Source organism: Vipera berus (assembly GCF_964194415.1).
Source record: "Vipera berus genome assembly, chromosome: 3".
Lineage (NCBI taxonomy): Eukaryota > Metazoa > Chordata > Lepidosauria > Squamata > Viperidae > Vipera > Vipera berus.
In genome coordinates, this window is record NC_138204.1 from 37,712,994 (window position 1) to 37,732,524 (window position 19,531).

General features: G+C 40.4%; 1 protein-coding gene across 2 annotated transcripts in view; it reads left to right on the forward strand.

Moving 5' to 3' along the window:
* Positions 1 to 19,531, forward strand: part of SYT6 (synaptotagmin 6) — a gene marked incomplete at both ends in the record, with an annotated part of 167,471 nt that overhangs the window by 74,387 nt on the left and 73,553 nt on the right. For both annotated transcript variants that reach the window (XM_081325048.1, XM_081325049.1), the window contains 2 exons: positions 1,730 to 2,066; positions 7,485 to 8,043. In XM_081325048.1, coding sequence (XP_081181174.1) covers positions 1,730 to 2,066; positions 7,485 to 8,043 — 896 coding nt within the window. The remainder of the gene's footprint in view (positions 1 to 1,729; positions 2,067 to 7,484; positions 8,044 to 19,531) is intronic.

Below are 19,531 nucleotides of genomic sequence, written 5' to 3' on the forward strand. Positions count from 1 at the left end.
TTTCAGATCCAGACAGACAAACAGGTACTGGCCAATCAACCAGATACTGTGGTAGTAGACAAGGACCAAAAAACAGCAATAGAGGATCAGAGTTTGAAGAAGGTACAGACCACCCACAAGGGTGAGAATTTGTGTGTGTGTGTGTGTGTGTGTCTTTGTGTACACACAGACACACACATTGCACTTAGCACGAGTACGTGTGTATGAAGATGATCAAAATAAGCTGTAGTTTCAAATTTTATATGCACAATTGAAATGTTTATTTGTAAATGATTAGATATAAAGTGGTTAAGGTGCTTGCTTTTATCTAACTCTACCTGTCAGCTGCTTCTTAAAGAATCCACATTTTTTTTTCTTTTAAGGAGTTGTCAGGAAGAGACAGAAATCACTCTGGCTAGATCTGAATCCTAATTCAGATTTGAACACCATACATCACGAATCTGCACTCATCAAGTGAAGTGAGCAGCATTAGAACTGAGTGTCCTTTGCTTCTCTGGATAACCTAGATAGGGGGAGCATTAGGCTTGCTGGATCCCCCGCATCATTTGACAGCCTTCATTATCACTGGGTTTGATCTTTTGATCTTATAAGACTGAACTTAGGCATTCTTTTCAGTTGTTTCAGTCTTCTTGTAAGAAAGATTTTTTTCCTTACTAACTGTCCTTTGACTGTAATCTTGGACCCAGGCTCCAGTTTAAGAAATAGATGCAGTGTGAGAATATCAAACAGTATAAACATATTAAGATCTATACCTGAGCTGGAAAGGCTGTTTTTCTAGCATAGTATATACATATATGTATTTTGCATTATATATTAAGCATTTGCTTATTATGGATCTACTCAATAAGACTCACACAAATAATAAATGACAGCAGCCTGACTGAGTCCTAAAGGAATGCTAAAATACTAAATCCCATCTAAATATAGCTCCCTTACAGCACATGTGCATAGAACATGTGCTGATAAAATATCTAAGATGTAGCTCAGCATCCTTCGATTACATATACAGTATAGCAACCTTTATGGTAAATTTAAAATTAATATTGCTTATGATTAAGGTGGAACATAGAAAAGTGGATTTTCTTTCTGATGAATGCTAAGTTGTTGGCAAAAGATTCTAGAAAGTTCCTCTTTCCATATAGATAACTGCTAGCTCAGTTCATGAAAGAAGCACAAAAGCCCAGGGGCACTCTAAAGATGCAGATTTTACAAAGGATTAATACAGAAGAGAGATTATGAATAATCTCTGGATTGAAAGCCTCCTCTTAACTGAAGTACTGTTTAGTGGCTGTGTTAAAATGTATGTTCTACTTTTACAAATTATCACAGACTAATTTTAATCTGCTATAGCAGCTGAAATCCAACACATCTGGAGAGCAAAGGGTGGCATAAAATTTACTTCTTTTATTTAAGATTGATGAAAGATAGTATAGAATTTACTTCTCTTATGTAAAGCAGGAAATACATGGTGCCTTAACTGTAGTTTTCCTTTGCAAAACATCCTTGAAAGTTGCATTGAAAGGACTTGAAACATGGAAAGAAAGAAATCTATTACCTTCGTAAATGTAATACATGTGCAGGTATAATGGGACACACCATTTTGGAATTTGTTCTTGTTCTTTCATCTTTCTCATCAAATTCTTTTGTTTGTTCTTTCTTTCCTACCATTCCCTCCCCTTTTCCCTTTTCTCCTGCCCTGTTGCCCACCCCTCCATTTCTTGTTCTTCAGAACTCTCCATCAGTCTTCTTGCAGTGATAGTAATTGTATGTGGACTGGCTCTGGTGGCAGTTTTTCTATTCCTTTTTTGGAAGCTGTGTTGGGTTCCTTGGAGGAACAAATCTATTTCAACTAACACTCCCAGCACTCAGACTTTGGCAGAGCACGACAAAGACAATATGGCTGACAAGCTAAAGGATACTGGGACTCTTGGATTCTTGGAAGCAGCAGTAAAAATCAGTCACACTTCACCAGATATCCCAGCAGAAGTTCAGATGTCCATGAAAGATCATCTAATGCGACGCACACGAATGCAGAGACAAACAACAGAACCTGCATCTTCCACCAGGTAAGAGCAATTCTTGGGTTGTTATCTATTGCATTTCTTTAAGTTGTGGTCTCCAGATTCATCTGTAAGTGATCAACAACCTGGCAATGATTAAATTCAAATTAATTTTGCCATATCCACTATCTGAAGTAGCAACTTTTTTCTTTTAAATATATTCTTGACGCTTGAAAATCACTAAGCAAAAAGGTGATTAAACTGAACTTTTGGCTGACATGAACCACCTAGATCTGAACTGAAGGAAACTCCTCTTATTTAATGTTGATCTTTGCCAAAGGTTGACTTGATAGTAAACCAGTTCAGGTATTACACTAAACTCCCTAAGGGCTGTTATTCTTAACTAAAAGATTCAAACCTTATTATTGTGACTTGACCTCATTGTGTCAAGTTGTCAATACGTTTGTGGCTACTTTAATTTTGTTAGAACTTAGGGAGTCAAGGAGATGTATCAGTGACATGGCATACTGTCAGATGGAATTACAGCCTTTTGCACTTTTTCTTGCTTGTGTGGCTCAAGCAACAATAATTAGATAAACAGACTTGACATATCACTCACTGCATTGGCTTAGAGGAAGCTGCATTCTAGTGTTTAAGATGAGCTACTGCCTCAGGGTCACTCTAGTCTTAAATGAAGGAATAATCCATGCGTGAAGATTCATTACAAAGAAAGGAAGGGTATGTAGAAAACTGAATGCTGAGGACAATCTGGGACTTTTTTTGCCCAGAGGCCACTGATACTCATATCTCACCCACATAATCTTCTCAGCTGAGATGTTGAATGATTGTACTCATGTGGTTGTTGGATATATACTAAATTTATTCAGGTGTCTATCAGTTTCTCCCATAGAAGTGAGGCACTGAATTTCCATCACTTCTAAGTATGATGGTTAATAGTGAAGAACAGTGGCACTTTCAGCCAGCAATATCTATAAAGGAACATCTATTGTCTGTCTATTTTATTTTCCATTTCTTTGGTTGATGTCCTCTCCTTATTCTACTCAGGCAGGAAATATCACACAGAGATACTTTTGAACCTGTAGAATATGTACAAGATCCTATAGTTGCTTTTGGGAATGGCTCTTCTACATACCAGTCTCCCTTTCTGAGCTTCCCCTGAGTATGCAGTCTTTTACAGCCTAATGATGCTCTTTCTGGGCTTTTGCATTTATATCTTGTATTGGCCAGAATGTACATAAATATACACACACAGTTTCTTCTCCCACATATACATGCATCAACCACACGAATACATTTATATCCTTATATTCCTTCAGTGGATAGGCCTAATCATGAATAGAATAGAATAGAGCTGGAAGGGACCTTGGAGGTCTTCTAGTCCAGCCCCCTGCTCAAGCAGGAAAACCTACACCATCTCAGACAGGTGAATGTTCAGTCTCCTCTTAAAAATCTCCAGTGATGGAGTGCCCACAATTTCAGGGGGTAAGCTGTTCCACTGGTTGATTGTCCTCACTGTCAGAAAATTTCTCCTTAGTTCCAGGTTGCTTCTTTCTTTGATCAGTTTCCAACCATTGTTTCTCATCCTTCCCTCTGGTGCTTTGGTGAACAACCTAGCCCACTCTGCCCTGTGGCAGCCCCTCAGATACTGGAACACTGCTTTCATGCCTCATCTATTTCTTCTTTTCCTTAGACTAGACAGACCCAAGTCCTGCAGCCGTTCTTCATATGTTTTAGTTTCCAGGCCTTTGATCATCTTAGTTGCTCTTCTCTGAATTTTTTTCAAGGTTTGCTTATTCCACACAGTGAGGAGAAATTGTTCTGATTTTTTTAAATGCTACTTGCAACAAAAATATAATTGTTTTTATTTCCTTTTATGGGAGAGGGTTTACTCTCTCCCATAAAGATAAGCAGAAGGCTGTCACTGGAATACATTGGAGATTTTTAGAGATGGCATATAGCTCATTTATATATTTTACCTTAATCTCAAGGCAACATCTTTGTTTCTACAAGCTCATTCTTTGATACTAATCTTATGCCTCAGCTTAGACAATGAGCACTTTAATTGAGTGTCTACTTTAACCTCACAGTACAAGTTAGTCCTGCTATTAAGAATGTATTCAAATAGGAAGTACATATATCCTCCAGCTCCGTGCATAGGGTGGTGTAATGGTTATTAAATTGAGATTGATTGTTGAGAAATGAAAGGACTGCAGTGGGATTATTTAGTTCTACTTCCCTTGTTTCCAATTCCTTTGTGGTTTCCATGTGTTGAATTGAAATTCCTTGAGGTAGCAAGCAGTTTTTATATTCTGAAAGTATGTACACTGGTGGCATAGCCCAAACAGTAAAAATGATAATATTTTCCCAGACTCCTTGGATTTAGAATGAGATTATAGTATCAGCAAATAATTCATAATCTCATATTAAAATATGTAGTGGCCAGAGAAAAAGTCCAAGTGATTGTAATAATATAAATGTGACTCCCATATCAAAAAAACAAGAAGAAAGACATGGTATAATGGTCAAATAAAGCACAGACATACAAAAGGACTCATAAGAAATACAGTGATGCTCTTTCTCTGGCATATTAATCAAGCACGTTGTCAGGGCTGCAAATCTATAAAGTCTTGGTAAGGAGAGGCTGAACGAGGTAGTAAATATTGTCCCTTTGGTAGATGTTTGCCTGCCATTCTTAGTTTAAGATTTTCTTACTCATGTCCATTAAGTTAATTCACTGAAAACAGAAAGGGAAACACATTAAGAAATTCAATTAGAAAAGTTCCCCTGGGAACCAATTGTATAAGAAATAGAAAGAAATATGATTAGTGCATCTTCCCACCTCAATGTACTATGCGGTATGCTAGAATACTGACTGTAGACAGAGAGGGTTTGCAACTTCCTGGACCCAATGCTTCTGTTTAAACAAGTAAAGGTAGCAGCCAGAGGGCTTTTGTCCATACTTTGCCCATCTCATTACTGCTTTGTACCCTATATGATTTGACCGTAGGCTTTTGGAGAATCTCAGATGCGGCAACTGATCCAGAACATATTGACCAGACCACTGACAGGTCAGCTCTGCCTCTGCAGATAAACAGTACTTTTCAGGTTGCTGCAGTTGTTATTCAGATGCTGCTAAGCTCAATTCAAAAAAACCCCATGCAATTACTTAAAAACATATATGATGTCACACTGCCTTGCCAAAGTTATGCTGCCCAACCAGTCTCAATTTCTCAAGAGGCTTCCTAAGAGATTTTTCTCCATGGGAAGTGGACAAGTCCTGCGTCAGGCAGCAGGCCTTTCCTGTAGTTGACCCATGTGCTCAGCAACCTGGTTTCCAAGAGGTTTGCAAAGTATCCTCCTTCTTGCATTCCACAAACCATTTAAACTTTTACTCTCTTATGCTTTTGACTGATGGAGATAGTTATCTTTGTAATTATGAACTGCTTGGTATAGCTTTCTTTAATGGAAATTTTGATCTTGTACACCAGCAAAGGTGGATGAATGGGATGGTCAACAAGTACTGGAAATAAATAAATAGAATATGGTGAATATATGGTGGCTATCTTCTTTCCCTTCCCTTTTATTATAATTCTCATAAGTTCTGATTCAGCAGTTGGGAAGAAAGGAGAGTGAATACTTTCCTTAGGGTTCATTCTCACGTTCTACTAATCATGACAAAAAATGCATGCAGACCATTTTTAAGGGACCTATCTCTGTGATATTTCCTTTCTTTCATCCCCTGCCCATTGTTGAGACAACTTACATTGTCTTTAGCTGTTCTAATTACTCTTCATTGACAATATTGATGATTACAAAGTCAGAGGTTTAAATTTGTGCAGGTCCTGTTGGCTACTTGAGACTGTTTTGCCCCTGTCCATCCCTTTCTGCCAATTGCTGGGCACTGCCTAATGGCCATTTTAGCTCAGACTGCAGAAAGTGACCAGACACCTGGCTAATACGTGATTGGAACTTTGAAAACAGTACAAGGTTTATTGCTAGATCTGCTTGTTAACTACAGCTTTAGCATTCTCTTGAAAGAGTGGGATTTAATTAGGAAAGAGAGCCACATTCTGCCAGCTGGGTGTTGTTGGTTTTGTTTCAAATTAGGACAGAACTGTTTTTCTACTGTTTCTGCCCACAAGGGAATTCATGAAGCTGAAGTTTCTACAGTTTTCATTACTTTGGGGACAGTGCCATTTTGATTATTTTACAGCTGTTGCAGTATTATTATCTTGAATGAAGTGAAAAGGAAATAATCCAATGCCCCTGGCATTAGTATCTTCACTGCACCAGTGACCTCTCACTCAGGCTACTTTTGAATAAGGCTCTATTGCTCTTCTGAAAATGTACTAAACCTGTTATTAGAAAATAGTTGCACTGACAGGTGAGTGGAGGATAAGAAAAACAAGAGATAAAGCCGGAAGGGAATTTCCAAAAAACACCAGGATAGCTCCATCATCCCTGCTGTTTACCTGTCACTTGGGCAACCTGAAGATGGCTTAAGCCTCCATCTTAGATGCCACCCACAGGAACTTAAGTCTTCCCCATCGCATTTTAAGGAAAGTGGTAGTTACTTTTCTTCCTGGCAGGTGACATTAAGTGGAAGAGAAAACACAACTAGGAGAATCCACTAATTACTGCCCTTAATTTGTCTGCCTTTAAACTGCAAGGACAGCATCTGTTGCACTGAAACAGAATAGGTGTTGGATGTTGGGATAAAACAATTTATGTCACTGTATTTTTCTGTCACTTCAAGGACTGAAGGAGTGTGCATTAGGAAGAGCCATTAGATATATATTATAACAATCCCTTCCCTTTCCTCCTTCCTCTTTCATGATACAACAAATTATGACATGTTTAATAAATCACCCTGCTCTGTGGAGCATGTTTAGTGGGGCAAATTAGGGAGCAAAAGGAACAAGTGATGACCTGCCTCATTTCCCAGGAGATTCAAATCATAGTAGTTTTTCTTGGAGAAAAAAAAAGTTGTAAGAGATTTAAAATTCTCTTTTCTGAAAATTAATTTAAAAATGTTATCTTTTAAGTACAGTGAAAATACAGTAATTTCTCTTTTGTTTAAAAGTAAATGGGGGACATACAGCTCTCCAGAGGTTGTTCAACTGCTGAACTGAAATTTAAAACTACATAGGGAGGATGGATGAGATTAAAACATCTTTTTCAAACATTCTGGTTCCTTGTAGGCTGTTATTTGGATGATAATTATTTTAATAGTTCGAATGCATGTAAGATAAATTTGTAGGCATTTGCAAACACCAGAAGTTCATCTTTCTTTAACCAGGAGACAGTGATTAATCTCAAAATTTGAGGGTGGGAGAGGACTGGCTCCCTATTTCTGGTCTGTGCATGGTCTACGTTCCATTTGCTATTCTCACAGTGGTTCATACAATGAATGCCATTTATTTCCAGGCATGCAATATGTTCTCTTCCTTTTAACTCTTGCAGGCATACTTCTTTCAAGAGGCACCTGCCCAGACAGATGCATGTTTCCAGTGTGGACTATGGCACAGATCTACCACTTGCAGCAGAGCAGCCCACTTGCATTGGCCGGATCAAGCCTGAGCTGTACAAACAGAAATCTGTGGACTCTGAGGACCCCAAGAAAGAGGCTGAAAAAACCTGTGGGAAAATAAATTTTGCTTTGAAATACGACTATGAAATCGAGACTTTGATTGTGCGGATCCTCAAAGCTTTTGACTTGCCTGCTAAGGATCTCTGTGGCAGTTCTGACCCCTATGTTAAGATCTACCTCTTGCCTGACAGAAAGCGCAAGTTCCAAACACGAGTGCACAGGAAGACTCTCAATCCCACCTTTGACGAATGTTTTCAGTTTCCTGTGCCCTATGAAGAGTTGGCCAATAGAAAGCTCCATCTTAGTGTCTTTGACTTCGACAGGTTTTCGCGGCATGACATGATTGGGGAGGTGATCCTAGAGAACCTCTTTGAAGCCTCAGATCTCTCTCGGGAGACCTCCATCTGGAAGGATATTCAGTATGCTACAACTGTAAGTATCTGTTGTTACTAGTAATGTAGAAAGCAAATGCAGACCACCATTTTGAATGGTTTGATGTAGTTCTATGTTGCACAAAAGTAATAAGGTTTGTTAGAGGCAGATGAACCAATGGTTTTTTGGAGGTTGACATTATGTTGTCCTTTCTCCTATTAATTTGTTTAGGCAGTCAGAAGTCTTCCACTAAACTAGCATAATTTAGAAAGTTTTGCACATTTTATAATCTGTAATATTATTTATGATGGAAGCTGATTTATCAAGATTTATTTCTGCATGGAGATAATGCACGTATCAAATGTATCTTGGGTTCCACATTTTAGAGCATATTTTACATTCTCATAACTGTTTGGATTAAAAAGCAAATACACAAATGAGAGGTTCATTATACTTACCATCATAATTTGGACAGTTTAGATTTTTTAAATATAAATCTTATACTCTAATGTTACATTCTGATGCTGTGTATAAGCAGAATAATAAAACTGTAACAATAAGACATGAACTTTAGTTTCATTTTGAGGAAACTAAGGCATGTGGCACATAAACCAAGTCCTTTTTCTCTGAATGGAAACAATTCTGAGAACCAGTCTGAGCTCTGCTAATATTCTCTTAACATATAACTGACTTCTGAAGGTCCTGCTACAAAGATGGCTCAAGGAACAGTTCTAAACTGACTACCTTATTCAGGATAGGCAGTGTGATCCTATTCAAATTAATCTATGGTCCTGATTCATTTTGACCAGAACCTCTTTGGTTGGGCAGCCCTGCGTCCTACTCTACAGATGTCATTCTCTATTTCAAGATTTCCATTCCAAATCTAACTTAAAGATCCATTAAATAAAAATAAAGATCTTACTTTTATTTAATGTATCTTTAAATTAAACTTGGAAGTTCTGACCAGAGTCTTCCCTCATTCTAGTGAAATATATAGTATTTTTATTTACTTGTTTGTTAGATTTATACCCCACCTTTTCTCTAGGCTCTCAAGTCAGTTCCCATGGGGAAATTCCTTCATAATATCCTTACAACAAACAGCAACATATGAAGTAGGTTGGGCTGAAAATGAGTGACTACTGGCCCATGGTCATCCTGTGATAACCACAGATGGGAGTGAACTGGACCTAAATCTCCTAAGTGATAAATATATACCTTACCCACCACATAACAATAGCTGGTTTAAGAGCTATTCAGATATCTACTTTCTTTTGTCCTCTTTTTGGCAATGCACTTCTTTTTTCTGAGAAAAATATTAAAGAATCCCTCTTGAGAGCCAAATTAGCTGCTAATATTATTGAGAGTGGACTCCTCCAATTTTCATCAGGATCACAGTTCATTGGGCCGGAATAATTGAACCCCCAGAGACCTGATGATAAACACACCAATATATTCACCCTTGCCAAATCCACTATTAATTTAGGGAAGAGGGAAATTCCTATTGGAGGCCTCCTTTCTACAGTTAGTAGCTGCTCCAGGAGGCACATTTTCATGGACATCATAGTAGGAAAATAAGAGATGATAATGAGAGAGAAATCAATATAAAACCAAAAAACTTTAATGTTATATTTATTCATTTTACATCAGAATAGGAGGTAAGACACATTCAAACTGTTCTAGACTGATACAGCAGTGTTGAGAAAATCCAGACAGTGACTTTGACCTCCAGCAGTTTATTCTTTTCTCTAGCCTGGTCTCAGGAAGTTGTTGCTTTCATGTCTCCTATCTTTCTATAGTGTAACCCCAAGAAACAACCTGGAATCCTGTTAGTTCTCTTGGATTTCAACTATTACAGAGAAATAAATTGCTTTCCCCAACATAATGAGACCATTTGATTTTCTTCTGCCTTTACCTAGACTTTTCTGTCTAATCTTTGCATATTGTCCTAGAAGGAAGCTGATCAACTTGCTTTGAAGCCTGACTTTGAAAACAATTCACATTTTTTAAGTGAATGTGTCTTATCAAATCTTTTTTAACAGAGCTTGACCAAATTTGTATTAAATGAAGAGATACAGAATTTGCCAATTGATTTTCCTCTTGGAGAGGTACTGAGCCCGGTAAACACATTGACTTGAGCTGTAAGGCGGCTGGCTGCCTGGGAAAATTTTAATAGTTCAGGCAGAAGGAAATGATCATACCATGGCAGCATATCTGTCCAGATTCTGAGCAGGTAATTAGTCTTGGAAAAGCCATATTTCTTGAAGGCTTTTCTTACATTCCTGCCCCGTGAACCTTTTCTGCTCTAAGAAGAAGCAGAAAGCAGAAGGAGCATGCCAATTGCTGTGCTCCAAGAGCAGAGCCTCATTATTCCTATGTAAATCTTACCATTTTTCATTCTGTTAGTATAACTGTCACACAGGTTAGCAAACAACTGTTGTAATGCTGTAGTGATTGCTAACAGCTCAGGAAACAGAACGTTCCGGTACAGATGCAGCTAATTTTACAAGTTCGCTTAGTTTCAGAGAGTAGCCTAGCTTTTCTAATTGGCATCATAAATATGCATTATGTCTTAGCCAGACTTCACCCAAGGATGTTTCTGCTTGCCCCTGATGAAGTTCTTAATCACTCCAAGTTAGAATATTACTGTGGCTAAGAAAGTGAAAACTCATTTTTCATAATGCTGATGCAGAGATATTATCCCCTGTGAAAAGGTTTAATAACACCAACTGGATACTTAAGGATGGATATATAAGAGCTTTTTTATGCAATTGCAAGATGACTTTGAAAAGGACAATCTTATATGCAGATTTTCATCTTTATTCTATATTATTCTATGAATAAATTATTTCTCCTATTTTGATCTTTCCACATGATTTTGTTTCCACCTATGGAAATGCATAGTACTTATTAATAAATAGTTTTCGCCATATCCCAGATCTCCAATTTAACAGTCATTTTTAGGACTCACTATAGGGAGGAAATTGGGATTAATAAACCAAAGTGAAAGGTTTTCCTAAGTGGAAAGAATCTGTGAAGATTTCTAATTTTTGCATTTCCTCATTGAAATTATCTTTGATCTTTCTCGCAAATATCATCTCCCCTGCATTTAGAGACCAAAAATTACATTCTTAACCTGTATCAGATTGATGTTGAGAGTTTACGTTGGCATTGGTATAGTTCAGGAGTAGGCAGCCTTGGCTCTTTTATCATTGACAATATTAAGTAATCAGACATTACTAAAGTAATACTGTGGAAGAGGAAATTGAGACTGATAATTGCTGAATTAAAGTATGCAATTAATGTATTATTTCTGTGGCTAAACAGAGGTTAGCAACTGAGCCACATGAAATTGTTTAAGCCACTTTTTTGCACCCGTTAGAGCTCTCCTGCCAATGACTCTTTCTGGCAAGATGACAATAATTCTTTAAGGTCTTTCAAATGGATGAATACAATTTTTAAACCAAGAAACTCACTACCAAAGAATCAAACTTCCTGACCCTGCTTATGTATGCAACACAGTCCACTTGTTTGTATCATTACTCCATTTTCTGTTGATTCCCATCTACAATAATGAGGCTTATTTCTGACCTACAATCAGTATTTATATTTTGTAAAATTTGAATCATCTATCCCTGAAAATTTGCCTTTCCATACCGTAAAATCTGAAACAGCTCTTGAAAGTGCAGATAATGAAACAGAACATATATTTTTGATATACACATATACAGCTATTACACAGTTCCTTTCAGGATAAGCAGAGCTCTGGTGCAAAGGACAGAAAATTAGAAGGGAGTAAAGGGGAAAATAATTAAAAGAGGAAATAAGTGAAAAGAAAACTAAATATAGACATGGCATATCTTAGCCCTGTTTTCTACAACCTGGTGCCCTTTATATGTGCAGAAAGTACAACTCTGAGAATTCAGAGACTTATATTTCTAACCTATATGAAAGGCATTTGACTGGAAAGCATATTTTAAAGGCTTTTGGCTAGAGAGAGCTCTGATCATTGCATCCTGAATAATGTAACAATATATATTCACCTGAATATACTATGTTCACCATATTGTTTCAATGAGCAAAGCCTTCTGGGATTAAAAAAAAAAGTTTCTGATGGACTGCATTGACAGATTCAATCCTTCCAGTCACTATTTACTAGATAGGCTTGATGACAAAGGTCAGCTGTGAACATAATATTCATTTATATTGCATTTGGTGTAGTCATGTTTCCTCACTGGTTCTAGGCAGGGGTGTCAAACTCGCAATGTCATGTGACGTGTCACGACGTATCATGACTTTTTGTCCATTGCCAGCAATGGGGTGGGTGCGGTTTCGCTATGATCCATCTGGCCCATGGGCTGGCAGTTTGACACCCCTGTTCTAGAGGTATAATCAGTACTTCAAAACTTTATCTATTTTTTTACTCATTTTCCCTGCCTAACATCTGCTGCTTTTCCACAGCCTTCCATGTTATTAGGAAACTTACATTTAAAACAAAAGGCATAGTTTTGAACCCATGCTTATTTAAGAGAAATGTTTAGCAGCCCTGTACCATCAGGATACATTGCCCAAAAATCTTTTATATAGCCCATGGCAATATTCCGTTCTACTGGTGCTTTTATTCCCTTAAAACAATGCTTACCAAGTTGTTATGTCATTACAACTTTTTATATTAATATTATTTCTTGCAATGGGAATAACAATTGCAAAAACAATTTTGAGTGCACCAAACTAGTTACATCTAGGGTCTAATGTTTTGTTAGTGATGCTACTAACGATGCTAGTATGCAAAACCAGTATTGCAACATTGTTTCTTTTGACCTCAGGCAGGTAAAAAGATAACTCCATGGGTCTTTTTCATTTTGTACTTATGCAGCAACCAGGTTATACATCTTTATTTTAAAACTGCACTTCTGTGCATCTTCATTGCCTAGACTTTTAAAAAGGCAACAGCCTGGGATGTCAGCATAAATGATAAAGCACATGTGATTAAACTCAGCCTAGTTTTCCTGCTGTTGCAACCCTATGTATTAGCATATGGCACTTGATTGTGTTATAAACACAGAAGATATTACACTCATTAATTAAGTGATGCTCACCTAGCAACAATTCTATCAGGAAAAAATGCAAGCATAGTGATACCTCTAAGAAGTACCATAAATTACAGAAATTTCATACATATCACTGGTAGCAACATTTCTAGAACATGTAAAGATATAGCATAATGAATACCTTTATTAAGAGAGTCCCAAAGAAACAGACAAATGAACATTAATCTGGTATCACCAATATTCATGGAGGAATATTTTAAAATGCTCTTTCCCTTCTACTGTCATAATTTCATCAAGATAATCAGATATTGTGTGCAGGCTTTTGTTTTCTTGCAAAGTTATATTGCCAGTTTTTACTATGATAAGCACTTTTCATGAAATCTGCCAGCTTGGTTGCCATTTTAATCAGATCTTATTTCATGTTTCTTCATTGTCAACTAGTCACTTGGATATCTTGGAATAAATCGATTATGATAATACTATGATATAGAATAAATTGCCTATAGTAAGTTTAACTTCTTCAATGTCCTAAGTGTGGAAAGCTGCTAAGAATATGTTCTACTAGGTGCTTATTCAAGCTCTCCACAGGAGAAAATCTTTAAAACTTAATTCTGGTTCTGATAGATTTGTTTCCTAGCAATTTTTCTTCAATTTCTGAGAATAGACAACTACCCTCTATGGACCAGAATAAGCCAATATTGCACTTCTAGATGTTATTGTTTGGAAAGTCTCCAGTTATCCTTCAGAAAGTCATCCTGCTCACCATTCAGTATAGGATTGACTGTGTCTTGACCAGCCAGATGATTGTTTTTGCAAGATGTTGCCAACTTCGGTGAAAAGGTTGAAAAGCCCTGGTCTAACAATATTAGAACTATGCTGCATTTTATGGATATTTCATAATTTGACATTCATAATTTTGGTGGTTGTTATATTATATAATTCTACTAGATGGATATGGTATAGTAGTATATAAGTACTACTCGTAGATAATGGTATCTAATCACTTGCTTTCAGGTGTAATGGAATGACTACTAAAGCAGGGCTTTTCAACCTTTTCACTCATTGTACCACTTTTAGGATATGGCAACATTTGCCAGTTGCCTAGCAAGGTATCAAAAACTTGATGACCAAAAAAAAAGGAAGAAAGTGATGAAGTACAGGTAGTCCTTGACTTACAACAGTTTGCTTAGTGACTGTTCAAAGTTACAATGGCACTGAAAAAGTGCCCCCCAAGCCACAGCTGAGCAAGACACCTGCCTGCCCGCCCGGCGACACTCTTCTTCCTGTCCGAGGTTTTCATTGTTGTGAGCATTTCTGTTGAGGATTGGGGGTGGGGTGGGGGGAGGTTTGGTTTTTATCCCCCCCTCCATGTGCTGGGTGGTTGCAGCAGGTTTTGGTCACTTCACATGACCTTGGGACACTGTGACTGTCATAAATATGAATCAGTTGCCAAGCATCTGAATGTAAATCACAAGACCCTGGAGATGCTGCAACATTCCAGCTGATTGGTGCTTCTTCTGGGCTCAGCAGAAACACTGGGATCAGCACCAAGCTCCAGCTGGTGCCTGGCACTGATCCTGGTGCTTCTGCTGAGCCCTGACAGCCCCGAAGAAGCGCTGATCCTGGTGCTTTCACTGAGCTCTAACAGCCTTGCAGCTCCAGCCATCTCTCGCTCAGGTTTGTGCGGTGCTACCACTGATTCAGCTCATTCCCCTCCCCCGCTACCACTTTTCTATGATGGTCGTGTACCACCTTCCAGGTGCCAATGTACCACAGGTGGTACCCGTACCACTGGTTGAAAAGCCCTGGTGTAGTGAGTTCTTGGGAAGCAGTAAGCAAGATGAGAGGTTGCAAACAGGAACATTGCTTTTGTCAGCACCCATCCGACGAAGCGAAGGAAAGCAACCGGAACGAGAGCTGGATCCTCTAGGCGACGTTTATTGTGAAGCATAAAGCCACCCAAAGACAAATGAAGTCAGCGTTGGCTGCACAACACACCCAACGCTGCTAAATAGCCGGCAGGGCCCACACCCTCCACCCCACCCAATCAAACTAATAACCACCACCCCTCTACTTAAGCACCACCCTTCCCAGGCTCCACCCTTTGGTTCCTGGACTTTACGTGTTCCATTGTGCTCCGTCTCTCAGGTACGTATCCTCCCAACCCCCCCTGGGCCCCGACCCACCACCACTGCTTACAGCAAACCACCCCCCACCCAGGGCTATTCCCCCAGTGGCCCCAAGACCCGACACCCCCACCCCCACCCACAGTCCCTGGAACCGCCGCAGTCCTGGCCCGCACAGTCTGGGATGAGACCCGTAGCCGCCCTTCCTGCAGCCCTTCGGCTGGCCCGTCAGTAGGAGTCCTCTGTGCTGTCTCCTGTGCCATCATTGCAGGCACATTCTCCAGGCCGGGTTGCAGTTCCTGGGGAAGGGCAAGCAAGCCCCTGGAGCGAGCCGTCTTTGGGCAGGAGCCTCCATGGAGGCAACGTGCAGGCGCGCTCTTCCCCGGCCCACCGGAAGTCCCCAGAAGTTCCTGGACCGGGCTGGTGGCGGGCGGGCGCTCCCTCTCTGACCCGCCAGGGAGCGTCCCCCAAAAAGCAGTGACTAGCAGCCGGGGGTCTGTTGGCCAGGTCACTGGTGAGCAGGCCCGTGGCTGGGGCCGGGGCCGAGGAACCGGAGGCCGGGTGCAAGTGGGGGCGGGGAAAGCCGGGCGCGGGCTTCTGTGGCTGGTTGCGAGGCCAGATGCGGGCATCTGCTGGATCACCAGTGAGTGGTTGCGAGGCCCCGCCGAATGTTGGGCCTGCCGGGCCCGACAGCTTTATTGAGGCAACAGGAATAGAACTGAAACAGAGGCTTCTGCGCAGCTACTTATACAGTTGGGCACTAGGCGGCAGCCAATAGGTTTAAAGGAACCCATTCCCACCTCAAATCATCCAATGATCTTCTCTGAGACAGCAAGTCTGGCTAGTCAGTGACCGTTACACAGTCACACCAATTGAGCAACCTTAAGCAGCATTCAAACAGACACGTGAAACAGTTCAAGTAAAATCCCAATACATTACACCCCTCCCTCCTAGAATGTACATACATTATTTAAAAATATAATCTTGTAAATATTGTGGTGGTCTACGCGACCATTCTGAACGCCTGGGTGATCCAGGCAACTTCCGCAGGGCTGGGTAGACCTGGGTTCTTAGGTTCACATGAGTAGGATTGACTTGAGTCCCTTTGGCCGGCCATTACTGGTTGGCCCAAACCAAAGTCCAATGAAGTAGCTGTGTCAGCCAAGCTGCTGCTGTGTTCAGGTTGACTTTCCCCGTCTGGAGACCCATGTTGCATTCCCAGACTTTGTCCATCTATGACAAGCTCCCTGTTGTACTGACTGATTGAATCCTCAGAGCGTGTGAACTGCCCTGTTTGGCTGCCGGTTTCCAGCTCTAATTGCAAACCTGCCATGAGGTCCTCACTTAGTGGCTAGAGCTACCTCGTAAGAAAGAGGTCCGGAAATTTTGACAATTTTACCCGGCACCCACAAGTTGCCATGCCCATAGTTCCGGGCCCACACCATATCACCCACTGTCAACACCTTTGGAGACTTTGGGCATGTGGTGTCTGCTGCCACCCGGTCAGGATGCAACCTGTCCAGTTTCATGATGAGCCTTCTTCCCCAGTGAAGCTCTGCTGGGCTCTTGCCTGCTGCTGTGCAAGGCATAGTGTGCTGGCAAAGCAAAAAATCAGCCAGCCTATGGTGCCAATCCCCGGTCACAATGCGCTTGAGTGACTCTTGTGCGCACCATACGTTCAGTCTGTCTGTTAGTTGAGGGGTGAAAGGGAGCTGATGTTGCATGCCTAATGAGGTTAGTCCTCAAGAAGGCTTGAAATTCTGCCGCTGTGAACTGGGCCCTGTTGTCCGAGACTACCACGTCCAGCAGCCTGTGTGTGGCAAAAAGCTTTCTAAGCACCTGGATGGTCCTAGCAGTAGTCATAGTAGATATAGGAATTACTTCCAACCATTTAGAGTGGCTGTCGACCACTATCAAAAACAGCTGTCCCTCAAAGGGCCCAGCGAAGTCAATGTGAATCCTTGACCACGGTGTATGAGTCTCCTCCCATCGGTGGACAGGGGTCTGTGGTATTTCTGGTCTGGACTGTTGACATGAGTAACACCCGTGTACTTGGGCTTCGATAGCCTTATCTAACCCTGGCCACCATAGGTAGCTCCATGCCAATGCCTTCATCCGGACTATGCCCGGATGGCCCTCATGCAGAGACTGAAGCACATGGTGCCTTAATGAACTGGGGACAATAACCCTGCTCCCCCATAAAATGCAGCCTTTGTGAGCTGAAAGCTCGTGTCTATGAGTGAAGTAGCTCTGGAACTCTGGTCCAGAGCTATTTTCAAGCCACCCGGTGTGAATCCATGACAAAACTGCTTAAAACTTTATCTGCAGCAGTTTCTGCAGTCACATCCCCAGCATAGAGAGGAAACTCAGGCAAATCCTGAATTGACAAGATGCGAGCTGCTGGAACTAGATCTGGCTCCACCTATGGCAATGGCAACCTGCTAAGGCCATTTGCATGGCCCATGTCTTTGCCAGGTTTGTGAACCAGCCTGTAGCTGTAGGCTGACATAAAAATGGACTGTCTTAACATTCTAGGGGACAGTATTTGAGGCGTCTGCCTATCTGTAGTAAATAACCCCAACAGTGGCTTGTGGTCTGTGAAGACCGTGAATTTCCTGCCATTCAAGTAATCATGGAATTTCTTCACCTCGGCCACAATGTGGTTCAAGTCAATCCTACTCATGTGAACCTAAGAACCCAGGTCTACCTTGTCTGATGGAAGTTGCCTGGATCCCCCAGGCGTTCAGAATGGTCGCATAGACCACCACAATATTTACAAGATTATATTCTTAAATAATGTATGTACATTCTAGGGGGGGAGGGGTGTAATGTATTTTTTTTCAAAATATGATAAATGAACCTTACTTCATTTAGGGCCCCTTCAGTTCAGAAAGCATCACAAAGTTGTTAATTTGATGCCATATTTCAGCAACACCTAGAGCAGAGGTCCCCAACCATTTGAGCAACAGGGACCGGTTCTGTGGGGAGAGGTTTTTCTGTGGACCGGAGGGGGCTTTGTTTCATGTACTGCCTGCATCCTGCAGATGGGGCTTTGCTTGTTTGCATAGACCGGTTTCTGGCATGCTGCAGCCCGGTGCAGATCCACGGATTGGGGGTTGGGGACCCCTGACCTAGAGAATGACAAATTTCTGATTTTTTAAAAATATAATTCTTTGACAGTCAATCCTTTATGTTTACCTTGACTTATGACTGCAATTGAACCTAAAATTTCTGTTGCCAAGTGAGACATTTGTTAGGTGAGTTTTGCCCCATCTTACAACCTTTCTTGCCACAGTTGTTAAGTGAATCACTGCAGTAGTTAAATTAATAATATGGTCATTATGTGATCTGGCTTGCCCATTGACTTTGCTTGACCAAAGGTCTCAAAAAGTGATCACATGGCCCTAGGACACTGCAACCATCATAAGTATGAGACAGTTGCCAAGAGTCCAAATTTTAATCATGGGGATGCCACAGCAGTCATGTAAAAAATGCTCATAAGTCACTTTTTCCAGTGTCGTTCTACTTTGGTCACTAAATGAATAATTGTAAGTCAAGGACTACCTGTATCTAACTCAGATATATTTGTGCAGCACTGATAACAAATCTGTAATAGCTAAACTCAGCTATAGAGAAGATAAGAAAAGACTATTAACTATTTGAATTGCTTATTTCACAATAGGTTGTCATGGAATAGAATTGGCTAATGGGAGCTGTGGCTCTCCCTTTCTCACTATTGTTAGATGGAAGTAAATGTGAACTTGTAACTACAACAAAGCAGTTTCCAGCAGCTTTGCTCTCTCACTGTTCTGAAGTTCATCACTCAGAATACCCACACAGTATGGCAAATGTGCCACACACATTAACCAGGCTGGTTAAAGCTGATGTACAACATAATGTAATACACTGCACATCATTACAGAATACATTTCATTGCCTTCGCTCTCTTGACATTGGCTGAATACTAAACAACAGAATGATAGCTGGCATTTTTGTGTCTGTATTAGTAAGAAGGACAAGTAAACAAAACAGAGTTGCCGCAGCTGCATTTTTATTGTCATGCTACATTTGCTTTTTGTAGCTCTTTGTACTCAACTCTATGGAATTTTAACTACTCATGTTTAGGATTGGCACTGGATGATCCCTGTTGTTCCACCATACATCTTTTTATCAGTTACCATGGAATAGAGGCTGTTGTAAGGAATCAAAACATGAATAAAAACTTATCCTCTATTGCCAATTCTGCAGTTAAGTAAACCCAAGCTCAGCTGTGAAGCACTAGATAAAGAAGTAAATGTGTATACTCTGGTTTATTAATAATGGAACAGGAACAGTCACAAAGATGAATGTGTACAGCATCAGATTTTTATCATC